The sequence below is a fragment of the Vanessa atalanta genome, chromosome 24 (assembly GCF_905147765.1).
Source record: "Vanessa atalanta chromosome 24, ilVanAtal1.2, whole genome shotgun sequence".
Classification (NCBI taxonomy): domain Eukaryota; kingdom Metazoa; phylum Arthropoda; class Insecta; order Lepidoptera; family Nymphalidae; genus Vanessa; species Vanessa atalanta.
The window spans coordinates 3,567,271-3,588,089 of NC_061894.1; the positions used below are offsets into that span (position 1 = coordinate 3,567,271).

At 34.1% G+C, this 20,819-nt stretch overlaps 1 protein-coding gene across 3 annotated transcripts in view; it reads right to left on the reverse strand.

Moving 5' to 3' along the window:
• The window catches only part of LOC125073273 (sister chromatid cohesion protein PDS5 homolog B), a 34,182-nt gene that overhangs the window by 10,991 nt on the left and 2,372 nt on the right, over positions 1 to 20,819 (reverse strand). For all 3 annotated transcript variants that reach the window (XM_047684029.1, XM_047684028.1, XM_047684027.1), the window contains exons 2-8: positions 17,698 to 17,787; positions 4,248 to 4,442; positions 3,400 to 3,590; positions 2,386 to 2,593; positions 1,088 to 2,134; positions 605 to 782; positions 145 to 333 (exon numbers count right to left, since the gene is read on the reverse strand). In XM_047684029.1, coding sequence (XP_047539985.1) covers positions 145 to 333; positions 605 to 782; positions 1,088 to 2,134; positions 2,386 to 2,593; positions 3,400 to 3,590; positions 4,248 to 4,442; positions 17,698 to 17,778 — 2,089 coding nt within the window. In that variant the 5' untranslated portion in view covers positions 17,779 to 17,787. The remainder of the gene's footprint in view (positions 1 to 144; positions 334 to 604; positions 783 to 1,087; positions 2,135 to 2,385; positions 2,594 to 3,399; positions 3,591 to 4,247; positions 4,443 to 17,697; positions 17,788 to 20,819) is intronic.

A 20,819-nucleotide genomic window follows, 5' to 3' on the forward strand; every position in this document is an offset into this window, starting at 1 on the left:
ATATTACTATTTATACAACGGCTGTACCGTCCAGACTAAGATATCAAAAGTTTCTCAAAACATGTACTTCTGTTTAGAAGTTTAATTATTTTCAAAAAGTTTTGAGAGAGATTCGGTAGTAGAATGATCGGTTTCGACACTCACTGAGCGGGCGGTACTTCCCGAGGAAGGTGAGCGCGGCCAGCACGTGCGGCGCCACGGCCTCGTCGTCCAGCTCCAGCAGCGACGTGAGGCGGTGCAGCACGTCCTCGTGCAGGAAGTGCGCCGGGAACACGAACGACAGCATCACCAGCAGCTTCAGGCCGCGCTCCGCCGCGCGCGACACGTCGATGCCTGCGCGCGCGCCGGTCACAGATATACTCGTGTCGTTGATAAAGGTTTGGAGCTTATACACTACGCTGCGGATGGGTGGATACCCATGTGGCAACATTTTATTGAAACTAAACACATACGGCTTTCCTCGCCACGTTTTCCTTTACCGCCGCGCACGAGACGAATTATAAACACATCGTTGGTAAGCTTATAGAAATAAGTTTATACAATGTGGTCTAAAATATTATACAGCTGTTTCTCAAAATTATACACTCGATGAATGAACACTAACCGCACTCCTCTGCGATAGAGGGGTCGACGCCCCGCACGGCGCCCTCCACGTATCCCACCAGGATGAGCAGCGACTCGTGGTCCACCATCACCGAGCTCACTCGCTCCAGGAGCATCTTTACTGTGTTGTAGTATAGATTCGTCATAACCGGCTGACCCAATTTTTTTAAGACGTTTGACTGTAAAACAATTAAATATATTATTTTTTGTACGTATTATATTTTATTATATCTTGACAATTTATTAAATAAAAAGATTAGTTAAGGAATTATTAATATTTTTATTTATCTCTCCTTTAATATTTTTATTTATCTCTCCTGTCACTTGTGTTAGGAGTGGGGACGACAATAGCCCAAGGAGTCAGGATCGATCCTGCGACTTTTTACATCTCTAGGCGGCCCGTAAGCCATTGCGCTGTTGACGCTTCAAGCTTTAATTAAGTAATTAAATTAAGAAACTTATTATTTAAAAGGCTACTACTAACCGTTGTCCGGACACAGACTTCACAACTGACATTGGGATTTAAAATGGTCTCCATCCCTTGCAATAGTTCGGGAGCGGCGTTCATGTGACTCGAAAATTTATTCAGGAACTCTTGAGCCTTCACAGACTCCGGTAGGAATTTCGAACTTATGTGTAGGACCTTAGCGATCATTTCCTTCTGAACGGCCGGTGTTGCAGGTTTCCTGTGCAACTCTATCCATTCGGCGACCGTACGCCGTACGGCCAGCTGGTGCTTTTGTAACTCTATGAATGCTTTCGTTGCATTATCGTCGACATTTGACATTAAATAGTACAATTTTTTCATCCTCACCGGCGGGGGCAGTGTGTACGGAACCAGGGATGTATTTAAAAGTCTCTCGACCAGTAATCTGTCCTCTAGGGCTGTCATATAATACCCGTGAAGGATTTTGTCTTTGATCCACTGTACCGCTTTCTCGGTGGCCGGTGGGACGCTTTCTTCCGTTAAGAACTTCTTATATATCATCGCTAAACCTGACATTGCTTCTTTGCGTATTTTGAATTTCTTATCCAACGTCCTTTCGCGAACGAAATGGAGGAGATCCTCCGACTCGGCGACCGCTTGGAAATCTCTTTGGGCGGTTGCTATTATGGCCATAACGACTTCGTAGCGAACTTGCTCGTGCGCATCGTGCTGTCTCATTTTGAGCGTCTCCGTTATATCTTTTCTCAGGTCCGGATGGTGGACAAGGAAGTGCATGCAATATTGGACGCACTTGATTCGTATCTGAACGGATATATCGTTGAATCTGCCGAGAAAGGCTCGCCACAGGGCGGGGTACTGCTGGGCGAGAGTTGACCCCGGTTCGGAGAACATTCGAGCGAGTAACGCGACTGCGCTCAATCGCTCTTGAAAGTGCGCCGATTTAAGTTTACACTCTAACTGTGGCAGTACCGATAATAGTACTGACGGGCAACACTGATTTAGTTCGTATATTAATTCATATACTTTAGAAAATATTAGAAGATTCTTCTCTTCCTTTCCCAAGATTAAAACGTGATTAAAGAACTGAAAATAAAGAATATCTATAGTTAGTTAAGTATAGTTAATCTTATAATAATATAAATACGAAAGGAACTCTGTCTGTTGCTCTTTCACGACCAAACTTCTGAACCGAATTTGATGGAATTATGTATGAAGCAAGGTTTAACCACAAAGAAGAACATGGATACTTTATTATATCTAACACTTGACGACCAACTCCTAAAACGCTAGCGAACCCGCGGGCGACAACTAGATAGATACAAAAATGAACTCACCGCCTGTATATAAGGCTCCAACGTTTCGCTCGTTTTCACTATTAATTCCTTAGCGAGGGAATACGCATGTTTATGTTCTCGCTTGTTCGGTTCCACGAGGTTAACGAGTATGACGTTTAGCAGCTCGTTGGAGACCACGTCCGACTCGGTGATGAGGGGACAGAGAACGTCAAGCATGAACGACTTGACTTTTGAAGAGTGTTCCGTACTGAGGAAGAAATCATGATATTATTAACAATCAATAAAGTATTTCACACAAACACACACAAACTTTGGATGTGTTTAAGAGAGAGTTCCTTTAAAGAAATATGATAAAATATATACAAATGATATCAATATTAAAAAAATATTTCTACATTATGCAAACATGTTCAGCAGTTACTAATAAATGAACTGTTAGTATTCATAATATTATTATTAACTAATCCGGTTTCAGTAAAGGCGGTACTACACCTGACCAAGCGCGTTCGCATAGCGATATCACTACGTGTTTGACCAAACGTTTGGCGTATTCGAAAATATTACAAAGACGTCAATATGGAAAAAATACCACAGTACAATGGTATTGGACGACCTAGTACTTTTTTACCCCGAATTGAGTATTCTTGGCCCAACTAGCATTGACAGCGTCACAGTTTGGAAGCCAAATCTCAGAAGGTTGAGAAAATTTAAAGGCTCGAAATACGCAAGTCTTATGAAGTAATCTTTTATTGCGTATTACATATTTTATGAAGTACCTACTGTACTTAGTATTGTGCCAAGAAATTTTCGGAAACAGCTAAGATTTTAGAAGGTAGTGTTGTTAGACTTTTTTAGGCACCTGAACTCTCTCTAGTCATTTCGGATTACCGTCCTATGATCAGACCAGAGAGTGCCTCTTTTTGAGCACTATAACCTCTCCTGCAGTTGGATTGTGCGTTGACAAACGCCATCGTCACATCCACAAATCCGTCAAGACAACATCACCAGTTAGTATTAGTTAATTGATTATTTATTAAAAAAATTTTTACTCACTTGACAATCTTAAACATGAGAGAGAACAATGCGCAGAATATCTCCTGGCAGTCTTCCAGCTCGAAGCACATATTGAATGATTTCACGTAGGCCAAGTTCTCTAGCAAGTAGAAATAACGCTTGAAGGCCGGGTCCTTTGGATCCCGGAGTCCTTGGAGTTGGTTGATAAGGAACAGGAATATTGTTTTCACCTGAAAATTAAATGTTTCTTGTAGAACTTCTTATATAGTTATAGGATTCATGTGAGTGGACTTTTTCTCAATAAATATAAAGCGGCGTCTCCTCAAAAGGAAAGTTGGCAACTCCTGCAAACTATTTTCGTGGAAACGTAGCATTCACGTAGCATAAACGGGTTATACATTTTTAAGACAGTTTACTGTTCATGCATGAAAATATAAGTTAAGAAATAACAATCTCGTCAATTACATTGAAAAACAAATAACAGAACAATTAAATTAGAAGAATATTTTCAAACGTAACCTATACATTTTTAAAAACATGAACATTCTGCAATTAATCTTGTACTTGACGCAGAGAGAAAACTAAATTAAAAGAGGCCTTACTGCTACTGTTCGATTACACTTATATTTATACACAATATGTATAACATAGATATCACCATTCCTTCAACGTCAGTGCGCCACCAACCTTGGGAACTAAGATGTTATGTTCCTTGTGCCTGTATGCACACTGGGTCACTCACCTTTCAAACCGAAACGCAATAATACTATATCTGCTTGGCGATAGAATATATGAGTGATATGGTACCTACCCAGACGGGTTTGCAAAGAGACTTAACACCTAATAAAACCAAGTACATAGATAGTATGTCAGTGTTTATACTGTACCTGTTCTTGGTCCTTGTAAGGAGCTTCCGGTGCGTAAACTCTAAGAACATCTGCGATGCAGCACGCGATGAGCAGCTGGACATCTCGTGATGGATGTGTTAGGAAAAACTCGTCTGCTAGGTGTAGAGCCAGCGGTATGTACTGCTGGTACATGCCTTCATCCTGACCCAGACCCTGGAGGGTGTGAGCCAGGGCCTGATGATAAAAAATATATTAATTATAGACTATGATAAAAAAAATATACTTAAGTTTATGAGATATAATTTTTATTACGCTTTAGAATGTATGTATCTTAATACAAAATAAATAAACACAATATTAGTAAAACAACAACAGAGTTTACTGGACTTTATACCTACGAGACATGGTAATAAAGTCGTTTTTAATTAAAACCAAGCAATATTGCCAAAACTACACTTAAATCTCAACCTGAATTATTATTATACTATAGTAACTAAGGCGTAGTTACTGGAGAGCTGATAGAAAATTGTATTTATAAAAACATGACTATGTTACATACATAATAAAAATATGAAGAAACCGAATTTGTATACATTTGTATCTACTAGTGGATTATGAGTCTATCTAAGAATCATTACTTAACTAAATTAATAATATCGAGATTCCGGGCTCGAATTCTGGCTCGAACCAGAAAGTTCTAGTTATATCTAGAAACTTTCAGTTACAGACAGGAGTTGGCAAGTTGTAGTGTTACACTTAGTGTTGGACCTTCACGGAATCTCTCACCAATCGTGTCGGATTTCCCTCTAATCGGACTCGGTTCTCACAAATTTGTGGCCTTAATTTTTACTGTTCGATTTGCATTTGATAGTGTCCATTACGGACACTATCGATTATGGTTAAAAAATTCGACCAGAACATCTTCATTGTTAAATCGATAATGTATGTTGTGTTTAAAAAAAAATATTAGCATATGAGTTCGAAAGCAACAATGTAATATTTTGATCGTCTAATACGAAGACAATTCAGTGTGTTTTGATTACGTGGGGAAAATATATAGAACGGTGTGCTACGTACTAAATGAGTCTCGTTCAGAATAAGGCGATATTAATTTTTATCAATTTGTCCGGCAAACTTGGCTTACTTCGATAACATCAATTTGTGCTCTCATTTTTACCAAATGTTTAATATATTCCATGAACTGAGAGAACAATGCTGAAGCGGACGTACGTCTCTTGTTCCAAAGTACATATTTTACATACTTGCAAATTTTAGCGACATTTTTAAAAGCAAAATACCTTAAAAATGTTGATTTACAAAAGATGTCGAACATGTCGTCTTAATACGATCGTCTCCTTCGGTGATATCCATTTATCTCCTAAATACTAAATAATATATATATATACTATATTATATATGATTTCATAGGAAAACATTTAAACCATGTCAGGCCGTTATGATATATTTTATTACCGTTGCCGTTCATAGACATAAATAAAAAAAAAACGAACGTATGAATTATTTGCTTCACGATTGTTACGACTATCAACAAAATCCAATATCGCAAAAGTTTTTTCAGCAATAAGTCTCAATAGCAAAAGGTCTATATAACAAACCTTCCAATCACCAAATCTTCTAACGTTTTTTATTACTTTCGTAAATATTAACGCTAAAACGTGATATGGTTCAAGTGATTTAGGTTTAGCCATCGAACCTTCCGGAGTTTAGTAATCACATCAGAAAAAGTTAAAGTATGGTCTCCAAGTTCAGTTGTCCCAATAAATTTGTCTTTAGATCGCGATCTTGCCCTTTAAATGTCTTGTTTACTCTCCAAAGTCTACCGGTGTCATTAAACATTACGAAATATTACTTGGAAACTTTGAATATTTCAGCAACTTGATTGCACAAAGGGAAAGTCCAAAAGGCTGACGAACATAGTGGAATCCCATCCCGACCCATAGTAAGGATTAGTATTTATTATATTCAAAATTAAGAGAAGTATGTAATTATACCAAGTTTTTAAAGCTATTATGCCCACCTGGCAAATTTAACCCAAGGTGACCGCTCTAGGAAGCTTAGTCAAATGTGCAAGAACTGTTATATTATGATTACGCCACATCAAAAGCGAAGCCCTCAAGGAAAATTGTCCAAAGGCGTATTAATTTTGCAAGACAATATGCCAATTCACAAGAGCAAGAGTTATGACAGTTGCTTCATAAATACGAGTGCGCAATGCTTGTACAATCACTTTAAATAATAAGCCGAGCCAGAACAAAAATTACACCTAAAAACATATTTTCAGGGAAAATATTTTTAAATGACAATGAACTCAAGGAGCCAATTTCGAACGCAAAGACAAAAAATACATATTTTTAAACGATTACAAAAGTTATCTCGATCTGCAAAATGTATTAAAGTTGAGGTTTGAATTTACAGCCCTTTCATCTCGCGAACTTTTAAACGAAGTGTAACGATTTTAATTTTAAGCCGAACTCGAGTTGTTCGCAAGACTTTGGCTTAACTTAGTTGCGAATTTTAACTAAAAACTATCAAGTATTCTATATAATATTTAAAGACAAAAATATTTTATGACACATAAACTTAAAAATGCAATAAGACTTTGCCTCCGACACGCAATTATTAAATACAGGCCGATAATAAAATTAGGATCCTTCTTCTTTACGAGCTTTTATTGAACTGGAAATGTTTGTTTAGGTCAAATTTTTGCAAGTTGATTTAGTACCAATTCTTCTTAGCCTACGTAGATGAAATTCTACATGTTTCTCGATCTTCGATGACAATATTTTTTTTTAATGGTAAGCATCATTATGGTGACCTGATTGTTCAATGTCAAAGGGAGTCAAAGGAACTCGTAGTGTTGAATACAATACAATTTTGTATGTGAAAAGTTATTATACGATCAAGTTATTCAAATTACATAATCCGACGTAAATGACCAGCACATAATGAGAAAATGTTCTCTCTTTTACATTCCTCTCTCATATCAATACAATATTTGTATACTGTTTATGTCAAACAGCTCAGGTCAGTTCTACAAACAAATCGACAGACAATTCTACAAACGCAACGAACCTTTTGCGGTTCGTTCAAAGTTGGATGGCAATATAATCTAGGTCGTATCTGTTCGATATAAATAAGTAGATATGCCCCTGATTTACGATAAAGCTGAGTTTAATTTTTGCGACGAAAAGTCGAAGTTAGGTTGGAATAGAATTAGAACGTATCATTACAGTTAGTAGAATTGCCCCCAGGACACTAACAATTGTTTGAATAAAATCGAAAACGTTCAAATGTGGGTTTGAGTAAATTATAACGCTGTTAAAATCAATATACTCCACGCCTTATTGTAATATTTAATACGATGTTGTTTTTTGTCATAGTTTCGTAACGGAGTAAGCATTCGAAGCGTTTTAATTTTGATTGGAATACTGGACAGATCTCTTGTCACATTTAGCTTCAGGCGCTCAATCGCATTCTTTACGTTGCTGCTATTGTTGACAAATAACATAGTTTCCGACTGCATAACATTCAGACTAAAGATCGTTTATATCTACTCGTATATGATACATTGATACCATTACTAAAATACATAAATACAATTATATTTGATAGTTAAATGAACGTACTTTTGGGCATATACAAAACTTACACAATAATTTATTAAATTTATCATCAATATAAAAAAGGACCAGATTCAAGGACATGTTACCTGTACATAATTAAATATTAAATGATTTAATTAATGTCCAGCTCGACAACGACAGCCCTCGGAAAACCCAAAATTCATTTGACATTGCGCCTATACTCTCTTTAATGGAGTCGTATCATTGTTTCATATAAATATGAGTAAGGGAAAGCACCAGTTCTATATCGACGACCTCCGTGGTCGAGTAGTGTGTACTACACCGGTTTTCATGGGTACGCCATTCGAGGTCCCGGGTTCGATTCCCGGCCGAGTCGATGTAGATAAAGTTCATTAGTTTTCTACGTTGTCTTGGATCTGGGTGTTTGAGGTACCGTCGTTACTTCTGGGATCAGAGTAATGTATGTGATGTTTATTTATTTATTTATTTATTTGGTTCTTCAACAATGTGTACACTGATTGTAATAATACAATATAATAAGTAAAATTATATTCTAAGTGTCACAATTACTTAAATAAGAACACAGCATGCACAAAAAGAAAACAATCAACATCTTAACCTAATTTAAAAACGATTTAAAAACTATTTAAATGTTAATTAAAAGGAAAAAAGATTTCGATATGTTTATCGAATTTAAGTTTTTGGTCCAAATTAATACCCAAATCCCGAATAATTTCTACCTCTCTAAGTACTTCCCCGTTTATATTATATACTGTTGGTTTTTTATATTTGTTTTTTGTGAATTTAATATGTTTACATTTAAAGCCATTTTGTTTTTTGTGCACCACTCTGCAAGTCTATCTAAATCATTTTGAAATAAAATAGAGTCGGAAGTATCCTTAATCCTAGCCATAGCTTTTAAATCATCTGCGAATAGGATATTTGTGAGTTTTTAAAACATTCATCGATATCGTTTATAAAAATTGTAAACAATTGTGGTCCTAGACGGGAACCCTGCGGGATACCAGACAAAACCTGAAAGGAATTGGAAGTATAATCATTTACCACTACTCAAGCATTGCGATTGATCAGTTATGAATAAAACCAACTAAGCAAAGGATTCGATATCCCGTAAGATTTTAATTTGTCTAATAGAATAACATGATTTACGGTATCGAAGGCCTTACTGAAGTCGGTGTACACCACGTCTACCTGGATTCGTCTATCTACAGCATCAATTAGGTCTTCGACGTATGAAGTCAAGTTAGTTGCAGTTGATCGCCCTTTGTAAAAACCGTGCTGGGCCTCAATTATTAACTGAGATACATCCCAAGTAAGACATGGACATATGAGCTTTTCAAAAACTTTTGCTAAAACAGACAGAATAGCAATTGGTCTGTAGTTAGTAATAAGAGACTTGTCACCGTCCTAGTAAATCGGTACGATATTAATTTCCTTCCATTGATTAGGGAATTTTCCAGTTTTTAGAGACATATTAAATATTAAAGTTAAAGGAATTGATAGTTTCTGTGCATTACTCTGAAATAATATAGAAGGAATATTGTCCGGTCCAGAAACTTTTTTTTTATAAAAATGCTTTTTGAGTGCGTCACTAACCTGCTTTTGAGAAATTGTAATAGAATGTAGTGTATTATTAATTTTGCAGTCTCTTGTAATATTTTTGGTTGAGTCATTATTTTTAACATAGACGCTAGAAAAATGTAAAGCAAAAAAGTTACATATCTCTTCCCAGCAATCGGAGGTTCGGACACCATTAGACATTACGGCGGGAATTTTATTATTTCAACCCCCTTTTAATTTTTAAATAATTCCAGAAGTAATCGGGGTTTGAGATTAGTTTACATTCCAAGAATGAAATATATGAGTTGAAACAACTCAGAGTCATCTTATCAAAACTTTTTTTAAGTAAAACAAAAGCAAGTTCTTCCACCGGGTTGCGATACTTTTTAATTTTTAATCTCATTTTATTTTTTTCATTTAGCGCCTTAATTAATGCTTTCGAGAACCAATGAGGATATTTTACATTTCTGATTCTAGATTTAGGAACAAAATCATCTATGACTTTGTAAATAACGGAATAAAAAGCTTTTAACATCCATGTTGTCCAATATTTATTTATTATTTATTTATTTATAATATCTCCTGCACTGTAGGCTAGTCTTTGAGATTGGTCATTGGGTTCGAAAGTCAATCAGGACTCGAAAATTTCAAAGGAAGGCCTTTTTAAGCAAACACAGCAACGCAATTTCAATGGAATACTACGTTATCCAAGGGAGTTATCTAAAACGAGTGGGTAGAAAAGTAGATTGGTACAAGACGACCTCGCAAACAAATCCAATTATATAACATTGAAATTGTGTTCTGTATATATATATGGATGAAAATTGTGTAAATGTCAATTAATTTTCATCCGAAAATTTGTTCAGGTTTGTTCCATTTTTTCAGAGAATATTCTTCTAATAATATTTTGGTCTCATCGTTGCATTAGCACACTTTGAAATAGAATGTTATTTATAATAAATAAAAAAACCGGCCAAGGTCGAGTCGTATTCGCGCACTGAGGGTTCCGTACAGACTAGTAGGTATTTAATTAGTTCGTCGATATCGAGAATCGAGTATTAAAATATTTTTTGTGATAACTACCAATTTACGGTTTTCCGATGTCCCATTAACTTGTGCTACATGACTTTGCTTCTTGCCAAATATCATGATTCTAGGTTAACGGGAAGTACCCTATAGGTTTTTATTGCGGTGTGAGTGTCAAAATGCTATGAGGCATGAACGGGGCGTACAGTTTCGGTTATGGTTGCGTTGACATAGAAATTTAATTTCTAAATTAATCCAAGGGATTGCAGACTTGAGTGTAAGATATTAATTTCAACTTGACACCTTCACGCGTTCATTAAAATGGTCTTAAGAAACGGACAGACGGACGTGTGATCCTATTAAGATTCCGGTTTAATTTTTGAAAATATCAAGGAAAAATTCCGACATTCAAATATAAATGTACAGATTATCATTTCGAATATACACTAAAACATTTAAAATAACATTTATAAGTCGATTAATTACAATGTACAAAGCCGTCGGAGTATTGAAATCATTAACGGATTCGTCGTATTTTATCAGTATTTTATGAGGAAAAAATTACACATTCAGTTCGGCTCATACCCGTGTTATGCATAAATTTTTAATGATAAAAAATTATTAATGCAACTTTACTTCATACTGGCTATATGCGACTTAATTCTTCTTAATTTATTTTTCTAAATCCCAAAAATACCCTTTATTTTTATTTAAAACTAGCTGTGTCCGCGACTTCGTGCACGTTTGAATTTAAAAAATCGCGACGTTATTATTATTTTATATATAATTCTAAAATAAAAGTAGCCTAAGTTACTCCTTATTACATCAGCTAACTGTCAGTGAAAGTCCCGTCAAAATCGGTCCAGCCGTTCCAGAGATTAGCCGGAACAAACAGACAGACAGACAGACAACAATTGTAAAAAGTGTTATTTAGGAAAATATATTACAAAATATATTACAGATTCAATCATTTCCCGTCAATTATTTAAATATATCATGATTGAAATCAACCCTATAAATAATTAATTGCATTTAATGCAAAAGTCCTATATGTATAATAAAAATCCTGACATATTCAATGAATTGCATTCACAATACATTCATTATTCATATAACTTATCTCCGAATAGTTTAATATTTAAAAATAAAACGACACAAAAATATGACCGCAGTGGTAAACGGAACGGCACAGTGCGGAACATTAGAATACTAAGTATTGCCATGCCTAGACGGGCTTGCACGTAGCTCTACCACCAAGTAAGATTTACAAGATGATTCTTGTCCGATTTTAGATTAAGTGTTACGGCCTTAATAAACATTGAGCAATTGTTCAGTGAAATATTAATTCCTCCCTTTATATCATAATCATTCGAAAGTAATATATAAAATTATATATATATATACATTTCGTTATCTGTGTTTTAGCGTGTGAGTTCATTTATTATTTATATTTTACAAGTGTAACAGAAGAGCCGGGTCTGTAATGGCATTCTGTAGGAAGAAATTCGAAACTCACTCAGAATGTGATATGCGACATTGAGTATAATAATTATAAAATTTATAGGTTACAAGTATCAAAATGGTGTATCACCGTAAGTCGGTTGTCGAAAATTCACGAGTGAGATACGAAATAAATTCATACAGAATCACACTGCTGTGCTGGTATAGTGAACTGTTCAAAATTATCTTGTAAAATTCTGTGGTAGAAATCTTAATGGTAGCGTGTAAATGTTCCGCTACTGGGTTTGGCCAAAACTAATGCTAGATTATCATTCAACTCATACAGATTTACTCACCAGGGGTATTACGGCATAGCAACTGTTGGACATATGCATTAGCATAATACTCCATAATACTGATTTATCGACTGCAACGTTTTTCAAACAATATTTTCAACAAATATTTGATAGCAACAGTTGCTGAGCTATAACCGTAATAGCACCAAGGGTGAGTGTAGCTCCTTGTGTAGCTACAGGCTCAAGGGACAATTTAGGCAATTGGATTAAATTAAATAAGGCATTTTAGTTCCCTAGTGGTAATATGAATGATTAATATATCTCAAAGTACCAATGTCTATAGGCAGTGGTCCAGTCCAGACAAATGGACCAGTCACCATCAGATGGTCCATTTGTCGTTAAATTAAGAAAGTGCGTATAGACCACCTGAGCGAAAATTATGTATATATAAACATCACGGTCTATCCACATTTGCATAATAAACTCATCGATAGCGATTTGACTTATTTGAAAGAAAATTAAATATTGTGACGTATTCAATTAAATTCTCTTTCGTTTTTCTTTCATTTGCACGTCAGATTTAAATAAACAATTCATATGTAGTTATGTTGCGCAGTACACAGTTTCTGCCAACTAAGGAATCTCTTCGAACCAGACTTCCCGTGGGATTCCAGTAAACTTGCTGATTCCTCCAAAATGAATATTGTATAATTTTAAGTTTAACAATTCATTACATGATTGGCATCCAATACGTCCTAATTATAGAATTAAGTTTTAATTTTTGTTCAATTGAATTTAATTTTCAAATAAATTCTATTATTTTTAAAAAAGTCTATTTTAAGCTCCCGAAACTATGACTATGTAGTTCAAACTACTCCTCGCGTTGTTCAATACGTCAAAAATGGTATCTACGAGCACGATAAATATTAGCTAACAGTTAAAATCTGAACATAGCAAAACATAGTGTTTTTTTGCAAGTAATATAAAGCGATCAGTGGGTCGTACCTACTTAGAAGAACACACAAAGCCGTACCATTAATAATGCCAGATACAAGCACAGTTGTCTCGAGTAACTTTCGTAAACATCTCCGAATAACAAAGGTTCATAGCAACAAAAACATGATGCATATACATTATTAAATACCGGAGGCTGCGCTAACATTAGTCTTGTCGTGATAAACTCTCTCGAGATTCCAACTTTTCACGACATTTTATTTATACAATAAATGCAAAACTGTTTGTCTATATGATTGTTTGTTTCAGCTTATCTTCTTAACTTGGACAAAACAGGCTGATGTTTTGTCTGAATCCGAAGGTTCGGTCGGACACTAATAATTTATGAAACTTACATTATGTAATTATTATTGGAACGAATTTCTTTTACTCGGCTCATGGTAGAGTGAACTGGCAGAAATCATCACGTAAGTAAAAAGCGTTCCACCCGCTCCAGGCGACCTTACCTCTCTATTGTCTGTTATTTATTAGTTGTCATTTAACTATTCTCAAACGTCAATTTATTTTATTGTATATGACGAAGAGGCTTGTCCCGGCTTGTTTTTAAAAATGTCAATGTCAGGGTTTAAATTTCTATCCATCCTCGAAGGTATGAAATTAAACTCAGGAATTTTTATTCTTCTCTGATTTATTCCAAACTGAGGAGGTCCGATCGCTCCGGCGGCTCGAACAAGCCTCCCGATACCGGCAGGCGTTCGGCCTTTTATAACAAAAATGGGTGGGGGCACTATTCACTCAATATAACATCTATTTATGTACGGTGAAATATATCAAACTAATTTAACATCTCAAAATTCACTAAATATTATTAATTTAATAATCAAACAGTTTTCAATTATTAAAAATAATTAAAACAATAATTTCCGGGCACGTGTTTTTCTTAAATACGGGATTTTCCGCCGACATATATGTTTATTTAATACACAGCGAAAAATGCTTCGCTGCAATCGGGTATCAAAAAACCCGATCTTTTTTTACTGAAAAAAAAACGCATCTCAGTTTACAAGCTAAACCTGTGACTTTACCCGCTCGAAACTTACCAAACTTAACTTATAGAATACAAACCCCAAAATTTTGCCCCCTGAAGGAGTGAATTAAAAAAAGCCTATGTCCTTCTCCAGGACTCAAACTATCTCCGTACTAAATATCATCTAAATCGGTTCCCCCTGAACCGATCATTTAAGCATGGAGACGTAACAAACAGTTATTTATCTCATGTATAATGTTAGTAGATAGTGAACATTCACTTTGGAACATGTTTAATTTCATAATTTCCATTAAAAACATACATAACGTCGTGTAAATATGAATACAATGAGTTTCCTAAACGAAAATATAATAGCAATATCTGTGCGGTTTATAACGCCGGATAAAAGCCACCACAGTTCCGACTCTGAATAATGAAAAGACACGTGACATTAACATAGCGCTACGAAAAACATATACGACGTCAAAAAGTGTTGAAATTGTAAACAATATCGCAAAAATATAGTAGCACGCAGTATTACTGTAAAAAAAAAAGTCCAAATTCATATATTTTTTTTAACAAATCTCTGATTACTGTGAATAATATTTTCTTTATTCGATTATAATAATACTAGGTATAGTTTTCATTTTCATTTCACTCGGCAATTTGCCTTTGTACTAAGACCCACAATAAGGCTGTTTACATAGGGTCAGCTAAATATGTAAGCGATCTGAGCTATTTCGAACACGAAACGGCCACAGAATGCATCATATGACGACCGAAGCAGGCGGTTACTCGGTAACGAATTCAACACGGTTACCATATATCACTATGATATGGCCCATGGAACAAAACGGTAGGAAGACGACAAATAAGCGCACAAAACGCGACCATTTGCTATGACTTACAAAAGTAATCATTAGTCCACACCACGCCACGTCAGACATTGTACCACTGTGCCGTGGACCGGGATACCGCATAACATTCGCTGGAGGTGTGACAAGACTACTCCCTGCGAGAAGTCATGACAGCGATGGTTTACACGGAATCGGAGTTGAAGATCATAGTCGTCTTCTGAGAGAACATCAGGAGACGACTTAACGTGATATAACCATCTCGCTCGGCGAAGACGACACAGATGTCATACTAGGGCTTAAAACACGATACAAAATCCTAGGCCTAAGCTTCGTCGTTTCAAATGGCCCAATAAAAGGCGGCAATAAGGGTAGCCTCTACTTGACATACGCATTAACGAGGGCTGCAGAGGAATAGTGGCTTTGTAAGTGACAACGATCCCACGGCCTCTCACCGTGTCGAAGTCTGCCATCGCAGGTGTTTTAGTAGATAAAAATCCCACATACACGGACCGGAAACTCTATAAACTATGCTTATTGTAATGTATTATAATAATTGTACGTACCAATATACATTAAAATTCGTTTGAAACTAGAACAGCTGATGTTTCTCTAGAGAAATAATGGTACTTAAGGATGAAGCGCCACTATAGGCTAAGTTAGGTTTCATTTATTTATTATTTTATTATATATAATAAATAAAATAAATAAAACCTATATTAGCGAATTCGCAGATTATTTTTTTGCTGCGATGACGTCTATATTTAAGTACCGAAATAATATTAACTGACGCTAGACTTGATTTACTTTTAAGAGTTACAATCAAATGACAAATGACAATAAAAACACGACAATAACTTTTTTTCGCAAACGAATATTCACGAAATTTAACGAATGGCTTTTACTAAGCAAATATTTGAAAGTTTCGTTACGAATCCGTGTTCTATTTTGCTTTCACAAAATAGTCCGAATCAAATATTTCACCTCTTAGAAGTAATGTTGGCAGCCCTGTGTGAAGGTCGTCTGGGGTCGTCCGATAGAATACTTCAAAGGCCTAATGTATTAAAGCATTCATATTTTATTTATTGATTGGATATGAATGTAACTTAGTATTTATATTATTCATTTATATAATAAATACCATCGGCATATATACAAAATAAACAAGATAAGAAAATTACGACAACACAACAACAGAGTGGTTGTGCGAGGCATAAAATGCTTTAAAATCGCGCTGTTGGTTTTTGGATTTTCGGACAACCAGATAGTGCGGGTGAAACTTGGAATTACGACGCGATGTCCGAAATCCAATCCATTCCATGGAACATTTCCCGTGAGAAATGCGGTTGAAGACTCAAAGTAAAGATGCAACCTTTGCATAATTTGAACAAATATCAATATATAAATAGGTAAAGACAAAATAGTTCAATTTCTCTCCTCTGTCAACTTTATTTTGTTTGGTCGCTATTGACTAGCTTCAGTGTTATCAAGAGAAAAAAGTTTAAATAAATCATAACACGTATTATGATTCCCTCTTACTTTCAATAATTATTAGTATCGAATTTCGACGTAACAAATGGTTTTAAGATATTAAACAAACACCACCTGACCTCACCTATTACATAGTTAAAAATATATATTCCTGTATTAGAAGTCGAGAGATTATTTTATTAAGTCGATTTCAATGGAATATATATCCAACATATCCAAAACTTATCCAAACAAATGCAGCGTGATCTATTTTAAAACCCTGTTTAAGTTGTTAATTATATTCGTATAATTTATTTTTATTTAAATCCAAAATTTTAATACATAAATTTTCATATAACATCCAAATAGCCTAATATTTTAGGGTGTTAATTGAAATTTTAATTCTCAAGACAAAACAAAGTATTTTAAGTACACAAAAATAATTCACTCTAAATGACCAAACGTGTTTCAAACTAATTAATATGATTGAGAACAAAATCGACAGTAAAATGATTTACGTCTACTCAAAAATACATGGAAAAAAGCAATTACCTTTTTAATATTATCAACCACCATGTTGATTTTATTTCACATTCATTTATTTTTCAAACTATTTCAAATACAAAAAAAAAAAAATTGTAAGATGTATTCTTACACTTTTTTTATTATATATAGACTGGCAAATGGGTCAACTCATGGTAAGGTAAGGTGGTAAGGTCACCACTGCCCATTGAGCAATAGGCACTGTAAGAAATAGTCCCTTACATCCCTTACATCGCCGATGTGCAACCAACCTTTGAACTAAGATGTTTGCTACGTTACACTGGCTAACCCAACCTTTCTATATATTAAACATTGTTGTTAATCGGTAGTATATATTATGAATTGGTATTCGATCCAGACGGACTTGCAAAAAGCTATACCACCAAGTGTCACCATTATTTTGAATACCTGAACATTTTGTTACAGTACATACACACATTAACAGCTAAATTCAGTGGTGCCTGCCTGGGTTTGAACCCGAAATCATCGGTTAAGATGCACGCGTTCTAACCAATGGGCCATCTCGGCTCATAAGGCTATATCACTATCTAATATGATATCGGGTTTATAATATGTTATATCAACAAATTGGTACTATTATTTACGCCAACAATTTCTTCTCACCTTCACCTAAATCTAAAGCAATTTTAACGATGTTCAATTTAAGTAGAACTCTATTCGATGATAACATACCTTGAGTCTTCGAACGAGCTCGTCTGGTCCAAGGTCATCGGTGATTGGGCGGCAGCCTTGCGGGTACACTATTTCCGCCATGCTGCCAATCTGAAATAAAAACGTATATCAAAAATTATTTTAAAGATATTAGATCATATATACTATAACAAGATGAAATTCACAGTTGTCACGTCAACAGTGTGATTCTGTGAGAATTCATTTCGTATCACACTCGTGAATTATTGACAGCCGTCCAACGGTATACCCCATGTTGATACGTATTTCCTGTAAATTTTATAATGTTTATACTCAATGTCGCATATCACATTCTGACGATTGTGTTCTGCAGTGAGTTTCGACTTTCTTCTTACAGAAAATAAGTTTTCTCATTTATAAGTATAGATAGATACAAAATATAAAACATGGAATCCATTTTTTGAGGCAGGTATTAATTGTATGACTAATTAACATTATAAATTATTTTAACATTATAAATCTAAATGGCACCTTGAATGTGAAGCGGCTTGGTAGCGCTTTTAATGTAATTTATTCTATGCTAAGGAATATCTTAAAGCGCTTGTAATTATTATTATGTCCATAAAATACATTTTATTATTTAAATTTCTTATCTTAATTTTGATTTGAACTTTAAGAAATAAAGCTACAAATGCAAGAACAAGATACATATGTGCATTCCAAATTAACAATAAACAAATCTCACCTTAATTAAACCTATATTCAATTATATAGAATCAATTAATATAGCATGTTTTCTGTATTACTTATTAGTGGAAACTTAATTGGTTTATATATCTATTACGTACTAATTATTTATTATTTTGTAATTTTACACAGTTTATTCCACAAATAAATATAAATGTATGCATTGAAAATGAATTTTAAACACATTTTTATATACAGGTAACACTTTATGAAAAAATTATTTGTCTCATTGTTCATTTTTATTAAATCTAATTCAAAGATAAGGAACAGCTTTCCCAGAATAGACCATTGGCTAAATACTAAACAAGACTAGATAACTCCTAGGAATATATTCCTGTGATGAGCTTGTTTTTAAGTCTACAATGCTGTTTACAAAGAAAAACATCTTATTTCACTCAGAGGGGCAACATGTCCTACTAGAAAATGTGATATATACATTAGTCTTTAAATTAAAAAGTATTGTATAATAGTAAACTAATTGTCGAGGTATACAAAATTGAAAGATTTTGTGCAAACATGTTTGAGTCGGTACCACCTCTTCAATAGATATTCTAGTGCTAAACAGCAATACTTAGTATTTTGTTTTCCATTCTATGAGTGGTGGTGACCACATACTATGAGGTAGCCCATTTACCTGTCTATATAACAAAAAAGTCATAAAATTACAGCTATAAAATCAAGTGCTACCAATAAATATATAGGATTCTAAACTTGTATTTCAAACATAAACCTAATCCACCCTAGTACAGCGATCTCAATTTTTAAATAGAAACCTACAAGGTCAGTTACACAGGTGGTAAGACTTCAACATGATTATGCAAAACATTGTAACTAATAGTATATAGGCTTCTATAGCTATCTATAGCTATCTATATTGTAAGCTTTTACATAATAATAAATATATAATTATATTATATTTTTATGCTGAATATACTTTTTTTCGAGTACTCTACTCATTTACAAATTATCAATAAATTTATGTATTTAAAAATGTGATTTTTGTCGAATGTCATTTTTTTTTTTTTATTAAAGTTGGTGGCCAGATTATCTAGCGGGTACTAACTTGGTACTAGTACACATAGACATTAACATTCTAGGAAATATGAACCACCTCGTATTTTCTTAGCTACACAACTAATTATGAGTATTGTTATTTGGCAGTAGAATATGTGATTAGTGGTTGAAACCTACCCAGATGGGCTTGGATTAAGTTTTAACACCAATTAAACTACAACCCTTTCAGTGAGATCATATATATGGGTTATTCTAAGGCTGGCATGTTAGCACCCAGAATATTATTGCTAATTCTAGAGTAACCTATAACAATAAAACAACCAAATCGCTAACAATTTCAAATTAAGTAAAAAAATATAATTGATTAGTACCAATACAATATAACAATGGATATTTTAGGCAAGCTCTATTGTTGACACATTTTTTACAGTGTGAATCATTTATTTCTGTAAAACACTATTAAAATAAAGATGGCATAGTAAATCCATCATGTGTAACCACCTCATTCCTATGAATAGTTATATTATAATAATAAAGAAACATACCTAATCATTGGCACTTACCCAATTATTAGTACTTGACTATTTATCTAAAACAATTGAAATAAATAATCCATACATCATAGTTCATGAACTAAAGATTACGTAGAAATACATTAATATGATATGGAAATTCTGGGAATAAGCTGCTACTAACAAAACTCTTCTTTCCCTAAAATGTTGCTAAGGTTGTTGGAAGGTGAAATTTCATGATTTCATATTACTAAGGTATTCTAAGACTGTTATACAATCATGTTATTAATAACAACAAAATTAAAATAACTCTAAATGTCAGGGAAGGTGGTTGTTAAAATGAATATTTTCTAATAGTAGCCTCAGAGGCTATTGTTACCCTTTAACGGAATATATACATGTCAATTCTAAAATGTAATAAAGAAAATGACTATACTTTATGAATTGAAAATTTATAAAATAGCATTATCAAACTGTTGGAGCTGGATTTAAAACTATGAAAATTATTAGGAATATGATATTTTTCAATGCATCTATTTATATATGTTAATACAGATGTAATCGAAAAACAAACTTAGTAAGAAGAATTAAAAGGAATTTATTAAGAATAAAAAATGTTCATTACTTATGAAGAATGATTACAATAATATGAATTATCAAACAGAAGATTATAAAGTGGAACACAACAATTAAATTACTTTTTTTTTTCTTTTCTGCTGTGTATCTATGCTAGTTAAGTACAAAATATTCTGCCACTATTAAAAAAAAAAAGATGACAATTATTATTCGATTAAGCGGTTTCAAATTCTAAAGTGTTCAATAAACTTGAGTATAAACTAATACAACACTAGATGTCTAGAGAACAGTTTTATGTTATGTATGTATGATAGG